This window comes from Chiloscyllium punctatum, chromosome 15, assembly GCF_047496795.1.
Source record: "Chiloscyllium punctatum isolate Juve2018m chromosome 15, sChiPun1.3, whole genome shotgun sequence".
NCBI lineage: Eukaryota > Metazoa > Chordata > Chondrichthyes > Orectolobiformes > Hemiscylliidae > Chiloscyllium > Chiloscyllium punctatum.
Window position 1 is genome coordinate 26,094,290 of NC_092753.1, and position 17,400 is coordinate 26,111,689.

The window sequence follows — 17,400 nt, forward strand, 5'->3', positions numbered from 1 at the left end:
CTATATGTGATTTGCTGATGAGTCAGAGTGGAATGAGGCAGAGCAATTCAGAATTTGAAATCCCATCTTTGACTTCCAGTGATAGATAGAAAGGAGTAAGAAAATGTGTACAATCAGTGTGAAGTAAAGTTTGCAGCCTCACCCAAGTTTGACTAATTTGGGTTTGGCTTGTCTGGGTCTTCAGAGACTGTATTACTGACGCAACTATTGCACTCATGCAGGTGAAGCCAAAGACTCAATTTTTATAGCAACCTGCAATCCGGTCTCTCTGTACTCGATGACCACACCTGGCAACACTATACACTGCGTGGATCTGTATGACATCTTCCCCCGGAATTCTGGTGGCTTTTGGCAACCTTTTGTGACAGTGGCTCCATTGGGTCAACCTCTACATGACCAGGTTGTGCTTCATGAGGAGCAGGTATTTGAAATTCTTGCTGACTTCTACCAACTATTTCTCTGATTGTGATTAAGTGTATCGATTAAAACAAAAATATAGAAAAGCTGTAACAGAGAAATAAGTTGCTTGACCTGACCATGCCATCACTAATTTACACTTGACCAAATCCCTACTCAGTAAAATCCATTTATTCATTCACTTCTCCAATGTCACCTTGAATGATGACACCATTTTTGCCTCTGCTACTAACCCTCAAAATAAATGTTTCATTCTCACTTTCACTGTAAAGATGTTTCTGCTGCCCTTTGTATCTATGTTCTTGAACCACCAACTATTAATCACAGGCAGCTAATTTTGCTGTCTCCTGTCCTTCCATAATTATAACATTTCTATTATATTGTCTTGTACGTCTGAACTAGACGCAGGTATAGGCCTTGATTTTACTGATGGTGGAGCAAGCATGTGGCTGATCTGATTACTCCACATTCCTGCTCATCCCCAAGAGCCTTTCATCTTGTTGTGTGTCAAGAATCTCTCCATCTCTGCCTTAAAAATAGTCAAAACCTCTGCTGCCAGCACTTTTTCTGGGAGAGAGATTCAAAGACTCGAGACCCACTGTGAGAAAAGACATTTGTGCTTTAAATAGGTGACTCTTTTTGTAAAGCAGTAAACTAGTTCCAGATTCTGTCATTAGAGGAAACATTGTTTCCACAACCACCTCACCAAGACCCCTCAGGATCTTATCTTTCAATCAAGTTGCATCTCACTGTTATAACCTTCAGTGGATACAAGCCTGGCCTATCCAACGTCTCTGAAGACAACCAGCTCATTCTAATTGTTCATTAGGTCAATCTTCTTTGAACTGTTTCCAGCATTGGCATCTTTCCTTAGATAAGGTGACGACTACGGTACACAGTGTTGCAGCTTTAGTTTGTATAATTGAAGCAAGATTTCCCTGTTTTGGGATCCAGTTCCCCTTGCAATAAATGATGAAATTCAATTAGCGTTCTTTATTACTTGCTGTACATACATACCAATGTTTGTGATTCCTGCACTAAGACACCCAGATCTCTCTGCATCACAGAGCTCAGCAATCTCTCACCTTGAGATAATATGCTTCATTTGTATTCTTCCTGCTAAATTAGGCAATCATAGAACATAGAACAGTGCACCACAGAATAGGCCCTTCAGCCCACGATGTTGTGCCGACCATTGTATGCACCCTCAAACTTCTGTGACCATATGCGTGTCCAGGAGTCTCTTAAATGTCCCCAATGACTTTGCTTCCACAACTGCTGCTGGCAACGCATTCCATGCTCTCTCAACTCTCTGTGTAAAGAACCCGCCTCTGACATCCCCTCTATACTCTCCTCCAACCAGCTTAAAACTATGACCCCTCGTGTTAGCCATTTCTGCCCTGGGCAATAGTCTCTGGTTATTGACTCTATCTATGCCTCTTGTATACCTCAGTTAGGTCCCCTCTCCTCCTCCTTTTCTCCAACGAAAAAAGTCCGAGCTCAGTCAACCTCTCCTTATAAGATAAGCCCTCCAGTCCAGGCAGCATCCTGGTAAACCTCCTCTGAACCCTCTCCAAAGAATCTTTCCTATAATAGGGTGACCAGAACTGGACGCAGTATTCCAAATTTGGTCTAACCAAAGTTTTATAGAGCTGCAACAAGATCTCATGACTCTTAAACTCAATCCCCCTGTTAATGAAAGCCAAAACAACATATGCTTTCTTAACAACCCTGTCCACTTGGGTGGCCATTTTAAGGGATCTATGTACCTGCACACCAAGATCCCTCTGTTCCCCCACACTGCCAAGAATCCTATCCTTAATCCTGTACTCAGCTTTCAAATTCAACCTTCCAAAATGCATCACCTTGCATTTATCCAGGTTGAACTCCATCTGCCACCTCTCAGCCCATCTCTGCATCCTGTCAATGTCCCACTGCAACCTACAACAGCCCTCTATACTGTCAACGACACCTCCAACCTCTGTGTCATCTGCAAACTTGCTGACCCATCCTTCAATCCCCTCATCCAAGTCATTAATAAAAATTACAAACAGTAGAGGCCCAAGGACAGAGCCCTGTGGAACACCACTCACCACTGACTTCCAGGCAGAATATTTTCCTTCTACTACCACTCGTTGTCTTCTGTTGGCCAGCCAATTCTGTATCCAGACAGCTAAGTTCCCCTGTATCCCATTCCTCCTGACTTTCTGAATGAGCCTACCATGGGGAACCTTATCAAATGCCTTGCTGAAGTCCATATACACCACATCCACAGCTTGACCCTCATCAACTTTTCTAGTCACATCCTCAAGGAACTCAATAAGGTTTGTGAGGCATGACCTGCCCCTCACAAAGCCATGTTGACTGCATTTAATCAAGCCATGCTCTTCCAGATGGTCATAAATCCTATCCCTCAGAATCCTTTCTAACACCTTGCAGGCGACAGACATGAGACTTACTGATCTGTAATTGCCGGGGATTTCCCTATTTCCTTTCTTGAAGAGAGGAATTACATTTGCCTCTCTCCAGTCCTCAGGTACAACTCCAGTGAAGAGTGAGGATGCAAAGATCTTCGCAAGTGGCGAAGCAATTGCATTTCTCGTTTCCCAAAGCAGCCGAGGACAAATCTGGTCCGGGCCTGGCGACTTGGCAATCTTAATGTTTGACAAAATTTTCAGCACATCAGCTTCCTCTATCTCGATCCATTCCAGCATGCACACCTGCTCTTCAAAGGTTTCATTCACTACAATGTTCGTTTCTTTCGTAAAGACAGAAGCAAAAAACTCATTTAGGGCTTCCCCTACCTCCTCAGACTCCACACACAAGTTACATATGCTATCCCTGATCGGCCCTACTCTTTCTTTCACCATTCTCTTATTCCTCACATATGTGTAAATTGCCTTTGTGTTCTCCCTAATCCATTCTGCCAAGCCTTTCTTGTGCCCCCTCCTGGCTCTCCTCAGACCATTTTTGAGCTCCTTCCTCGCCTGCCTGTAATCCTCTAGAGCTGAGCTTGACCCTAGCTTCCTCCACCTTATATAAGCTACCTTCTTCCTTTTGACGAGAAGCTCCACCGCTCTCACATTATGTTCGATTTGCCAGATTTTTCCCCACCTCTTTAACTGACTCTATATCTATTTATAGCCTCCTAATGTCCTCTTACTGCCTATTTTTGTCATCAACAAACTCCCTTCAACCAAGTCATTTATATAAATTGTAAAGAGTGGAAGCCCAAGCACTGATTTCTACAGCACACTACTTGCCATTGAGAAAGTGACCCATTTATGCTGACTTTGTTTCTTGTTTGCTTCTCATTCATTCATCCATTCCAATATATGTTCATTCCTATACTGTGAGCTTTTATTTTCCTCAATAACCTTGTCAAATGCTTTCTGGAAATCTGAGTATGGTAAATCCACCACATGTTACCTCAAAGAAGTCCAATAAATTGGTTAAGCATGATTTCTCTTTCACAAAATCATGTCGGCTCTGCCTGATTATTCTGAATTCTTCGGGTTCCTCTCTAACACCTTTCACATGTTGAACTTGGACTTCCAGAAGGCACTCGACAAGGTTCCTCACAAAAGGTTAAATTGTGGGATAAGAGGTCATGGTGTTGGAGATAGCACATTAATTTGAATAGAGAACTGGTTAATAGGCAGGATGTAGCGAGTGGCGGTGTGGGTTTCTTTTACAGGTCGGCAGTCTGTAACCAGTGGGATTCCACAGGGATCAGGGCTGGGATCACAACTGTTTAAATATATATATTACTGACTTAGAGGAAGGAAACAAATATGCTATAGCCAGGTTTGCAGACAACAAAAATAGGTGGAAAAGCAGGTTGTGAGGAGGCTGCAAACAGTTATTGATTGGTTAAGTGAGTGGACGAGAGATTGGAAAATGAAGTGCAGTATATGAAAATGTGAAGATGTTCATTTTGGAAGGGAGAACAAAGAATATTATTTAAATGAAGAAAAACTACAGAAAGCTGCAAAACAAAGAGACTTGGGGGTACTGATGCACAAAACACACAAAGCTAGTGCACAAGTAGAGCAGGTAATCAAGAAGGTTAATGGAATGTTGCCTCTTATTTCTAAGTGGTTGGAAAATAGGAGTAGAGAAGTCTTACAACTAATGTACAAAGTGCTGGTAAGACCACATCTGGAGTACTGTGAGCAGTTTTTGGTCCCCTTATTGAAGGAAAGATGTTGCTTCATTGGAGGCAGTTCAGGGAAGGTTCGCGAGTATGATCTCCATTTGAATGTGATGAGCAAAGGTTAGGACTCTAACTGTCTTCTCTCAAAGGGTTGAGAGTCTTTGGAACTCCATATCACAGAGTCCTTGTGTACTTTTAAGGCTAAGATAGATAGATTCTTGATCAGATGGGCATCAAGGGCTATAGGGGAAAGGCAGGAAAGTGGGTGTAAGCAATGTCAAATCACAAATGAACTTATTGAATGATAGAGCACACTTGGTGGACCCAATGGCTTACTTTTCTTATGATATGCATTAAGCTAACTGGCTCATAGTTCCCTGCTCTGTCTTCCTTCTTTCTTGAAGAAAAATAATCATATTTACACCAACCCATGGAGTGATTCCTGATACCTTACATTTGGCCAGTCATAACACAGAGAACAGTAAAGCGCAGGAACAGGCCTTTGTTCCAATGTCTTTGCCCACCATGATGCTTTTCTAAACTAACCCGATCTGCCCGTGCATGGTGCAGTCCCTGTTTTCCCCACCTGTTCATGTGTCAGCCTAAATGTCACTATTGTATCTGCTTCTACCACGTGTTCCAGGCACCCACCACCCTCTGTGTAAAAAGAAAAATTTACATTGCACATCTTCTTAAACATTTCCCCTCACATTAAACATATACCCCTTAGTATTTGATGTTTCAGTCCTGGGAAAAAGACTCCAAGTATCCACCCTATCCATGCCTTAATTCTGTGTACTTCCAGCAGGTCACCACTCAGCCTCCAACGCTTTCAAAAACAATTCAAGTTTGTCCAATCTCTCCGTATCGCTAGTACATTCCAAATCAGGGACCATCCTGGTAAAACTCTTTTGCATCGTCTCCAAGCCCTTACGATAGTGTGGTGACCAGTACTGCACACAGTATTCGAAATATGGCCTAACTAAAGTCTTAAGCAGTTGCAACATAACCTGCTAACTTTCATTCTCAGTGCCCTGACTGATGAAGGTAAGTATGTTGTATGTCTTCTTTAAAGTTAAAAATCACACAACACCAGGTTATAGTCCAACAGGTGTTGCATGACCCCAGTCCAGCACTGGCTCTTCCAAAGTGTTTCTTCTTAACCACCTTTACTCACTTGCGTTGCCACCTTCTGGGGGCTATGGACTTAGATCACAAAATCCTTCTAAATATCAATGCTGCAAAGGATTTACTGAATACTTTCCTCTTCCATTTGAGCTCCCAAAATGCATCATCTCACTTCAACAGATTAAACTTCATCTACCATCTCTCTGTCCATCTTGCCAACTGATCTATGTTGTGCTGTATCCTTCTTCCCTGTGCACAACTCCACCATTTTTCAATCTGAGGCTAAAAATTTGATAGCACCCAGAAAAGCACAGGATCACTTTTACAAGTAATGCAGGCAACACACAAATTTTGCTGCTTGCTAATTCAAATAGAAACAGACTGCAATCCCTTGCTAAGCACCATGTTGAGTTGTTACATGCCTCAGAGCCCAGCTTCATTCTAGGCTAGTTGCATATAAACCATTTGCCAGTTCTTAAAATGGAGGTATATTCAGGCTGCAGCAGATAATAAAGCAGTTGTCAAAGGTCTCTGATGTAGTTTTGTGAGGAACTCAATGACCTCAAGTGATCAAGATTAGATTAGATTCCCTACAGTGTGGAAACAGGCCCTTTGGCCCAACCAGTCCACACCGACCCTCCGAAGAGTAATCCACTCAGACCCATTTCCCCTCTGACTAATGCACCGAACACTATGGGCATTTTAGCTTGGCCAATTCACCTGACCTGCACATCTTTGGACTGTGGGAGGAAACCCACACAGACACGGGAAGAATGTGCAAACTCCACACAGACAGTCGCCCGAGGCTGGAATCAAACCTAAGACCCTGGCACTGTGGGGCAGCAGTGCTAACCACTGAGCCACCGTGATAGCAAATTCATTTTCAATTGCCAAATCCTTATAACTGAAGCATGAGCCTCTCACAACTGCCCAGTTCACAATGTTTGAGATACTCAAACTGTCAAAATTTCCAGTTAATCACATTTCACACCACAGATTCTTAACTTTCTCTACCCTCATACACTGAGCACTACTGTAAGTCCAACATCCACATGTCAGAATTTGCATGCACGTTTTTTGAATTGTGTCAATTCAAAATGTGAAAATTGTTACGGCATTATAGTTTGTAAAGAAAGCTAATCTGGAACAATTATCCAAAAAAGCTAAGCGTTGTCAGCTATGCTGTTGATTGAGGAGAATCATCTCAACACCCAAGAAAAACATCTAAAAATGGCAACTGCTTCTCAATGGGGAGAAAGGGATAGGTATCCAGAGCTACTGTATTCAACCTGGGTATAAAGGACTACACTAGCAGTTTTGTTAAACTGATGCAAAGAAGTTTTCTCTCAATTCCAGGACTTGTTCTCCTCAATCTACTTGTGGGACTGAAATAAACTGATAGCATCTCAGAATTAGGGGAGGCTTGGGTTCGTAATATTCCTTAAATAAATCTGTCAACTTTTAGAAGGTTTAGTATCTAGTGCTTCAGAGAAAGTTAGGCTCCTAGTAACCGAAAAAGCTACAGGTCCACATGCTGTCAGGAAAATTATTTGTTGCTTGTCATCTGACCCAATGTAGTTTGCCCAGAAAAGAAAAACATTCTTTCCACATATTGGACCCAGTCTTCAATGGCAGGATCAAACGAGTCAAGCTTTCCAAATAACAGCATGATGCCAGAAATGCCTATCCTTTGCAACCAAATTTCTTCAGGAGCATGCTTTTCTCTCATTGCTGCTGCACTAACTCCACAGAGACTGGTATCCTTTCACCAAATAACCCTTTATTTATATATGGAAAATCTACAAAACAGTTAATATTAACAGCGGTATACAGAGAAACAGCAATTTTACAAGGGAGGGGAGCAGCAAAGCTAGGCCCCAAACCCTACCATTCAACCAGTTTTCAGGGAAATGAGGACAAACCTCAAATCCCGACACTCCTGTTTATATCTGACAGTCAGGGAATCCTAATTGGACCAGATTAACAGCCCCAATCAAGGAACTCATATTCTATGTAGTCCACATGAGGCTGACCTCATTGTGATCACTGGAGGAACATCCTCTCTCTGTTTGAATACAGAATCCATTACAGCTCCTGATTAGATTAGATTACTTACAGTGTGGAAACAGGCCTTTCGGCCCAACAAGTCCACACTGACCCGCCAAAGCACAACCCACCCAGACTCATTCCCCTACATTTACTCCTGCACCTAACACTAAAGGCAATTTAGCATGGCCAATTCACCTGACTTGCACATTTTTGAATCTGACTTCAGGTTTTCAACATCTTCACTTCAAAAAGAGAATCTTCAAGCAAATCAGGACAATGACAATAATAAAGACTGATCTCATTTTCATCTTCATATTTAACTGCTTTCCTTAATTAGTTCAAATCTCTTTATCTGTGTTTGCCTGAATAATATTTTCCACCTTGGAATTTTTCATTGTTGTAATGGACTCTAGTCCATTGAAATTGGTGTCCAACCAGATTTGAGTACCCAGCCAATTCAGCTGTCCAATTAGACTTTGCAATTCTTCCATTTCAGTTTTGGAAACCTTTGCATCTTTTTGTCAGGCACTATTTTCACTCGTAGCAATGGGGCTAACATTTTCAAAATAAGATTGTTGATGCAAAGTGACACTTGACCCTTTCTGTCTGATTTTCAATCCAATGTACTTAAATGCTCCTGAAGCCTGACTTCCAATTTTGAATTCTGTTTTAAATCCACTTCGGACAATGTTTCCAATTCACTGCCTCCACCCCACAAAATATCAACTATGTTCATCCTTTCCTGATAGGATACGTCCTTCATCCCAGAAGACACGAGCTTTTTTCTGAACTGTTCCTATAGCAATTATATCAGTTCTTACAAATAAGGTGGCAAAGAATTGCATGCAGTCCTGCAAATGTGGTCTCAGCAATGCCCAGTACAGCTGCAGCTAAACTCTCCCACTTTTACATTTCAATCCCTTACAATAAACAACATTCCACTTGCCACACCTGCCCTATAGTGTTAACCTTGGAGTTTTGGACAGCCAACTCCAAAGGTGTTTGTGTCTAAAGGGCCCAGACATGCTGAGGGCACCTTTAACTGGTTAAGGCTTTCTAAATCTTGATCCTGCCATTTAACACTATATTCCACTGACCACTCTAGCAACAGAGGCAATGGCCTGGTCTGGCAATTGCTAGACTATTAATCTGGGGACCTGGGTTTGAATCCCGACTTGGTGTAATCTGGAAATAAGAGTCTAATGGTGACCATGAAACCATTGCCAATTGTCAGGGAAAAACCCATCTGGTTCACTAATGTGTTCAGTAGGGCAGGAAATCTGTCATCCTTACCTGGCCTGTGCCATGTGACTTCAGACTCTCAGCAAAGGGACGACCAGACTACTCTGGCCCCTAGGCATCATGGTGCCCCACAAACTTATCACCACACTGAATTTAAAGGACCCTGTACCACCAGCCAGCAGAACGAATGTCATATACAAAATACCCTGCAAGGACTGCAACAAACATTATATTGGACAAACAGGCAAGAAGCTTACCACTAGGATACATGAACACCAACTAGCCACCAAAATATATGACCAACTATCACTGTATCCATACACACAGACGAAGAGGGACACCAGTTTGACTGGGATAATACATCCATCCTGGGACAGGCTAAACAAAGACACCCACAGGAATTCCTAGCGGCCTGGTATTCACACCAAAACTCCATTAACAAGCGTTTGGATTTGGACTCCATTTACCACCCTCTCAGAAACAGAACTGGAAGTGATATGACCTACCATTACAAACTGAGCCAGATAAATAGCAAGCGGGGCAGAACACCAGCACATCACCAGAGGCTTGCTGATGGTGTTACTGAGTATGACGACAAAATGTCTGAGAACAAATCTACCAGCTCAGCGAGCAAACTTACAATCCAAAGCAGTTGACTCTGAAATGCCTCTGGGCATTAGAGATGGCAATAAGTGCTGGTCCAGCCAATGATGCCCACATCCAATAATGAATTTTAAAAAAAATAAATTGAAAGGGACCCAATGCTATCCAAACATTTATTCTTCATACCTAATGAGAGTTTCCACTGAAGATTGTAAGGGATCATTTTATAACTGAGGCTGTAGGAGTGTACTGTCACATCCGTCCCACTACTATACAGGTCACAACATAAAATATAAATACTTTTTCCATGATGGTCAAGTTACTAACAAAGTACATTATCTGGTTCTTTTAAACAAGAACTATCAACCAGGTTTTTTATTCTGTACAATTAATTTTAAAACAAAACTCATTCAATGAAGGTGCAAGAATTGGATAACATAGTAACAAGTATAAATGCTTTACCCTCTAAATATCCCCTAATCATACACATATGCTCCAAGAAAAGAGAAAAAAAAAGATTTCTCTGGAGCGATTGGCTTTCTGAAATGCTAACTAATGGGTTATTCTTGAAAACAAAATGAATGAACATTAAAATGTTCCAGAGTTTATTGCTCTGGTGTTCTGACTGATGTTGCCAACTCACAAAAACACGATTATCTCCTTTACAGAGTAACGTGATCCTGCTATTGAATTTGACCAATGGTGCAGTCAGTCGTATCATCTCTGGAGAAGAACAGCAAGCCCCCAAGAAAGCGTACTGGTGGGCGAATAGAGATGACAGGGTAAGCAGTCCAGTTTGTACACCTTGAAAGATACATGATTTTGTATCTTTCTGCATTTTTTTAAACTGTTTGATCTATGAAATAAGGAAAATTCAAATGGAGTTATGTGACGAATGGATTTTGTTCAGGATAATGAAAAACAAGTAGAGCCAGCAATGCTGCCCTCCTTAATAGCAATGACAGACCATGTTATCTCTGACCTACTTTGTAGTACTCCCTGCTCACGTTCTCCTCCCAAAGCTGCTTGTTTCTGGATCTGTAAAACTGAAAACTCATGGCATAGTGGCATAATGGGGTGTTGGCTTTCAGTAGCAGGAGGATTGAGTGTAAGAGCCGTGTGGTTACTCTGCAGTTCTATAGAGTCCTGGTTAGACCACACTTGGAGTATCGTGTTCAATTCTGGTCATCTGCTGCTTCACTGCTGCCTCACAGCACCAGGGTCCCAGGTTCAATTCCAGCCTCAGGCGACTGACTGTGTGGAGTTTGCACATTCTCCCCGTGTCTGCGTGGGTTTCCTCTGGCTGCTCCGGTTTCCTCCCACAGTCCAAAAATGTGCAGGTCAGGTGAATTGGCCATGCTAAATTGCCTATAGTGTTAGGTGCATTAGTTAGAGGGAAGTGGGTCTGGGTGGGTTACTCTTCGGAGGGTCGGTGTGGAAAGGTTGGGCCGAAGGGCCTGTTTCCACACTGTAGGGAATTTAATCTAATCTAATCTCATTATTGGAAGGATGTTGAAGCTTTAGAGATGGTGCAGAGGAGATTTACCAGGATGCTGCCCGGACTGGAGGGCATGTCTTACGAAGAAAGGTGGAGGGAGCTACAGCTTTTCTCATTGGAGCAAAGAAGGATGAGGGGTGACTTGATAGAGGTGTACAAGACGTTGAGAGGCATAGATAGAGTGGATAGCCAGGGTGGAAATGGTTATCAGGAGAGGGCATAATTTTAAGGTGATTCGAGGAAGGTTTGGAGAGATGTCAGAGGTCGGTTCTTTACACAGAGTGCTGGGTGTGCGGAATGTACTGCCAGTGGTGGTAGTAGAATCAGGTATAATAGGGATGTTTAAGCGACACTTGGATAGGCACATGGATGATGTTGAAATGCAGGGTATGTAGATTACTTTGATCTTAGAGTAGGATAAAAGGTCAGCATTACATTGAGGGCTGAAGGGTGTGTTCTGTGCTTTTTTTTGTTCTATATAATATCAAGGGCACATAATCCTGAACCTCAGACAAATATCCTGCAGACATGTGTTCAAATTCCACCAAAGTAGATACTGAGGTTTCTTTTGAAAACAAAATTTCCCAGTTACAGTGGTGAGATTTGAAGTCCTGTGTCTAGATCATTCAGCCTTTGGATTGCTGTTGAAAGTGTATTGCTGGAAAAGCACAGGAGCTCAGGCAGCATTCGAGGAGCAGCAGAATTCCTGATGAAGGGCTTATGCCCAAAATGTCGATTCTCCTGCTCCTCGGATGCTGCCTGACCTGCTGTGCTTTTCCAGCAACACACTCTCAACTTTGATCACCAGCATCTGCAGTCCTCAATTTCTCCTTTGGATTACTGGCCCAGTAACATAACCACATGCTACTGGAGCACTAGCAGACAAGTTTAACCATTCACCATTCCAGGATTATCCTGGATGCAAAGTTAACTCCCCTTTTCTGTTTCCTCCTGCAAAACTACATCTGAAACCCTCTGCCCTGTCCCCTCCACCCTCACGTCCAACAAAAAGCATGAAAAGCTCATGGGAGTCTTTGTCATCAAGATTGAGACCATCTGATCAGCTGCCTCCCTTCTTCCCCCTAACTCAGTGGTCGAAAGTAGGAAAACTCCCCATTTGCCCAACCCTGAATTCATATCTGTCTCTGATTTCTCATCTATCTCACTTATAAGTATAAAATCATCCAACACAGAAGAGGCTCTTCAGCCCATTGAATCTGTACTGCTAAAAATATATTGCTACCTACACTAGGCCCATTTCCTACACTAGGCCCAGAATGTTATGACACTTCAAGTGCTCAACCAAATACTTTTAAAGGTTGTGAGTTTTTCCAGGCAGGGCATTTCAGATCCCCCATCGTCCTTTGGGTGAAAAAACAATTCCTCAAATCTCTTCCGCATCTCCTGTCTTTCATTTGAAAAATTAAACACCCTTGCTATTGACCCTTCTGTTTGAACTTATCTTGCACATTAGACCCACCACCTTCCTCCAATCAAACAAAAAAAACAAAAGAACTGTCGATGCTGGAAATCAGAAAGAAATACAGAACTTGCCAGAAAAACTCAGCAGCTCTCTGCTGACTAGAGTCATACCAGCACACAGGAAGATGGTTGTGCTTGTTAGAGGTCAGTCATTTCAGCTCCAGGACATCTCTGTTCTTCAGGGTAGTGTCGAACATCTCGAATTTCATCTCTTAACAACCTCTGCATCAAACTATTCTTCCTAACATCTCCCCTTGCTCTATTGATGTTGATTTTAAGTTTAGATTAATTATCACTCAATCACCAGTAGATATAGAGATAATCTTTCAGGGTTTATACAGCTGTAAAGTCTGGAAGGTGATGAATAGCAGTTACATTTTTAAGCAAGGCAATTGGATGATTTCTTAACTTTTCATTGACAGAACATTTACAAAATGTGCAGAGAATTTTCACACAAAAATTGGCTGGTGTTCTACAAGAAACAAGGGTAAGAATTCATTTATCTTCTTCAAAGTATGTGTTCCCATTCTTGTTAGCAAGCTTGCATTTTTTATCAAAACTGCAGCCATGTACGTCAGGTCTGTGTACTAATCACTGCCTGTACTTATCTTGGAAACTAGCCTTGCTGCGTAAATGCAGTACCTTGTGTGATCCTGAACAGTAAGATTGAGAGAGGTCTGGGTTCACTCCATGCAGTCTTACTAAGTGAACGAATATATCAGTAAAAAATGTAATTCGCTGACCCTTTTGGGATTTGTTTATTCATATAAGATTGGAGGTGGGAATCAGCAATGTTTGCAATTGCTCCTGCAGTAAAATATCCAGAAGACATGACAAGATAAAACAAAACCTTTTCTATCTTTGTCATTGAAGGTGGATGTTTTCACCCCTGCTATGTTTGTCTGCAAGCAATATATGTCAAAAATGGACAGATTGCAACAAAATGTGGCATAAATAGAGTATGGCCAAGAAACACTGGTTAGTTTATGGCAAAGATAACGATTCATGTAGTTAGTGGAATTTTTTAAAGATCCATTACCATTGGGAGATCTGGTTAATTAACCTTGTTTGGCATGTATTAATTTTCAGTGTTATTGATTGTCACAGTTGTCAAAAGAAATCAAAATTAAACAAAAATCTAACCCAGAGCAGGTTATTGGATGTGGACAAGTCTACAGCATCCCTGGTCTGACAGTATCTCTAAGTTAAAAGATTTATTCTCTCTGCTTTTTAGTTCTAGAGCATCAAGCAGCTGTGGAAAAGTGTCAAGATTCTGAAGAAGAGTCTTTGTTTGACTCATTCGTGTAGTGTGGGCATCACTGGCCGGCCAGCATTTTTATTGCCCATCCGTAGTTGCCCTTGAGAATGTGATGGTAAACTGCCTGTTGTCCATGTTTGCATCAAGGCTGAGTGGCCCTGTCAAAACTCATCTGGGCATCACTGAGCAGGATATTGCTGAGCAGGAGCTGCTGGATAGCACTGATGATGCCTTCCATCACTTTACTGATGATCAAGAGTAAACTGACGAAGTGGTAATTCACTGGATTTGTCCTGCTTTTTATGTGCAAGGCATACCTGGGCAATTTTCAACATTGTTGGGTAGATACCAGAGTGGTAACTGTACTGGAATAACTTGGCTACTGGAGTGACAAGTTCTGGAGCATAAATCTTCAGTATCATTGCCAAAATGTTGTAGCCTTTGCAATCTCCAGTGCCTCCAACCACTTCTTGCTATCACTTAGAGTGAATCAAATTGGTTGAAGACTGGTATCTGTGATGCTGGGAACCACGGAAGGAGGCTGAAATGACTCATCCATTTGGCACCTCTGGCTGAAGATTACTGAGTTGTATAAGACTTCAAACATTAACTCCGTTTATCTCTCCACAGATGTTGCCACATTTGCTGAGCTTCTCAGCACTCCCTATCTTTATTTCAGATTGCAGTATTTTGCTTTAAAGTGATGATAACATTAGTTGTAAATATTGTCTAGATAAACAAGGGAGTTCTTGAATCTTTTGTAACCACCTGGGGGAGTTAGGGAATTCTCAGTTTAATATCTCAGTGGAGACATATTACTCCTGATAGTGTGGCCCACTCTCAGTATAAGCTGTGACGTACAGAGGAACCTCAATTATCCGAAGGACATGGGTGGGAAGTATTTCATTTAGTTAATCAAATTCTGGATAATCAAATGCCGGATAACATAGTTTAGCCGAGTATCGGGATTTATCGGGACCTTGCAATCTTGCCAGATGATCCGATCTAGAATTCATAGAGTGTGGAAACAGGCCCTTTGGCCCAACAGTTGTCCTTCTCACACTGGTCTGCTTTCTCAGAATTGTTAACTTAGAGCAGTTTTCAGTTGCCTAAGTGAACCGAGACAATGGGTAAATGACAGAATTTGTCATGCATGTCTTACAGTGTTTTTGGCTGAACAGCCTATCTCAGTTTCAATTCCTACAGCCATATTTAATCATGAAATTGCCTGTGTAATTTTGACCGGTGCCTACCAATGGCAGTACAATATAATTTATCATGGCAAGTTTAGACACTTTCCATTGTAATGGCAACATCAAAGTGATTTTATGTTTGGTTTCAGTGACTCATTTTAGGTGTGTTCACTTTCTTCGATTCCACATGCTGTTTCATATAGATGTAGACTTTGGCATGCAACTCCCTTGTGTTAGATTGTAATAGATTGTTGAGAACATTGAGAACTGCGGGGTGTCAATAGCAGATTCTCCGCCATGTGTTCTTAACAGTTTCAGAAATTACAGTGGTTTTGAGAGTCAAACCTGGAAAAGACATTTTATTTGCAGTCATTAGAAGCTGCTCGATGAGACCATAAGACCATAAGACATAGGAGTGGAAGTAAGGCCATTCGGCCCATCGAGTCCACTCCGCCATTCAATCATGGCTGATGCGCATTTCAGCTCCACTTGCCAGCATTCTCCCCGTAGCCCTTAATTCCTCTAGACAACAAGAACCTATCAATCTCGGCCTTGAAGACATTTAGCGTCCCGGCTTCCACTGCACTCCGTGGCAATGAATTCCACAGGCCCACCACTCTCTGGCTGAAGAAATGTCTCCGCATTTCCGTTCTGAAATGACCCCCTCTAATTCTAAGGCTGTGTCCACGGGTCCTAGTTGATTGACAGATGCTTCTGTTTCATAGGACTTCGTTGGATGTGTTGGATGTTCTCGAGGGCCGTAGCCACTCTATAACTCTGCCAATTGAAGTTAACTCTGTTCATTTGGTGGCTGAAGACAGGTGGTTGTTGGTGGAACGTAAGACAAACAAGTGAGTGCAGCACATCTCTTTCACCTTGTCTCCGTCATTCAGCTGTCATCATTTTATGCATTGCAATCAACTTTTATCTCAAATTGCCCCTCAAAATCTCCTTTGCTCCATGGAAACTAATTATTTCCAGCCTAATGTTGTAACTAAATCCCTCATCCCTGGAACAATTGTCATAAATCTCCTTCACACCCTTGTCAAAAAGCTCACCCTTTTTGTTAACTGAAAGCTGTTCCTTGGCTCAAAGAGACACTGTCCCTGATTTTTTTTTCAGAGGAGCAATAAACCGGGTCGGTCTCTGATCAGTCTGGTTTGGTAAAGAGATGAAAAGGATTTTGAGATGCCTTTTGTTTATATGTAAACAGATGAGACTTCAGGCCAAAGTGGTCATGCTTTAGAAGTGACCTGTATAAAGAGAGGGGAGTGGTCGCTCGCAGAGCTGAGCAGTTTAGTTCGGTCTTGAACTGGGAAGTTCAACAGGGATCTTTGTGGAAACTCTGTCTCTTTTCTGCCCTTCAACTTCAACTTGTAAACATGTGTTCCATTTATACTGGGTCTTAAAGGGAGTTTGCTTATTGGTCCTGTTGTGTATATTCAGAACAGCATAGTTGGAAAGGCTGAGTTCTGTGGGGGTTCTTTATTCTGTTCTTTGTGTTTCATTGTGTAATTTTGTGAATACATTTTCTGTCTGTTTTAAAATCTAGTAGTCAACCTAGCTAACATACTCTGGGTAATTTCCACTGTACCCTTACCGAAACAAAATGCAAAGTTAGGTCTAGGCTGCCTGTTTTGAGTGGTCTGGTCTAAGTCCATAACACCCTCAAATTCTTCCAAAAGTGTGGCCACCAGAATTGAACACAATATAGTTGAGGCCGGACCAGAGCTTTATAAAGTGCAACTTCCTTTCTGTTGTATCAATGCCTTCACTTAAGAAGGCCAAACTAATTTGGCACTGGGACAGGATATGGAGTGAAGGTGAAGTTGAAGGTTATGCCTAGACAAATGTAGAAGAAAAATTGAGGCACTGTGGAAGGCAGGACATATAAAGTTAAAGAACAAGAAAACATTACAAAGCTAGGTGACATTTATTTTAATGCAAAAAATCTTGCGATACAGGCAGATGAGGATATTGGTCCCAGTGGGTGAACAGCAAGGCTTTTAGGTGTATGAAATTCTGGGTGACTAGTAAAGTTGAGGATCTGGTCAGGAACAAGAAGGAAGCATATGCCAGGCACAGATAGCAGGGATCGAGTGTGTCCTTAAAGGAGTATAAAGGCAACTGGAGTGTACTTAAGAGGAAATCGGGAGGGCACAAAGAGGACATAAGATAGCTTCAGCAAATAGGGTTAAGGAGATTCCAAAGGGTTTCTACGAGTACAATAAGGACAAAAGGGTAACTAGGGAGAGAATAGGGCCTCTTTAAGATCAGCAGGGCTGCCTATGTGGAACCGCAGGAGATGGGTGAGATACTAAACAAATATTTCGCATTGGTGTTTACTATGGAGAAGGCTATGGAACCTTGGGGA

The 17,400-nt window shown here is 42.0% G+C and overlaps 1 protein-coding gene across 3 annotated transcripts in view; it reads left to right on the top strand.

Annotated features, from left to right (window-relative positions):
* vwa8 (von Willebrand factor A domain containing 8) overlaps positions 1 to 17,400 on the top strand; it is a 353,830-nt gene that overhangs the window by 237,835 nt on the left and 98,595 nt on the right. For 2 of the 3 annotated variants that reach the window (XM_072584805.1, XM_072584804.1), the window contains 4 exons: positions 222 to 421; positions 10,264 to 10,377; positions 12,998 to 13,062; positions 15,752 to 15,877. In XM_072584805.1, coding sequence (XP_072440906.1) covers positions 222 to 421; positions 10,264 to 10,377; positions 12,998 to 13,062; positions 15,752 to 15,877 — 505 coding nt within the window. The remainder of the gene's footprint in view (positions 1 to 221; positions 422 to 10,263; positions 10,378 to 12,997; positions 13,063 to 15,751; positions 15,878 to 17,400) is intronic. The other variant, XM_072584806.1, reaches the window with a different exon arrangement.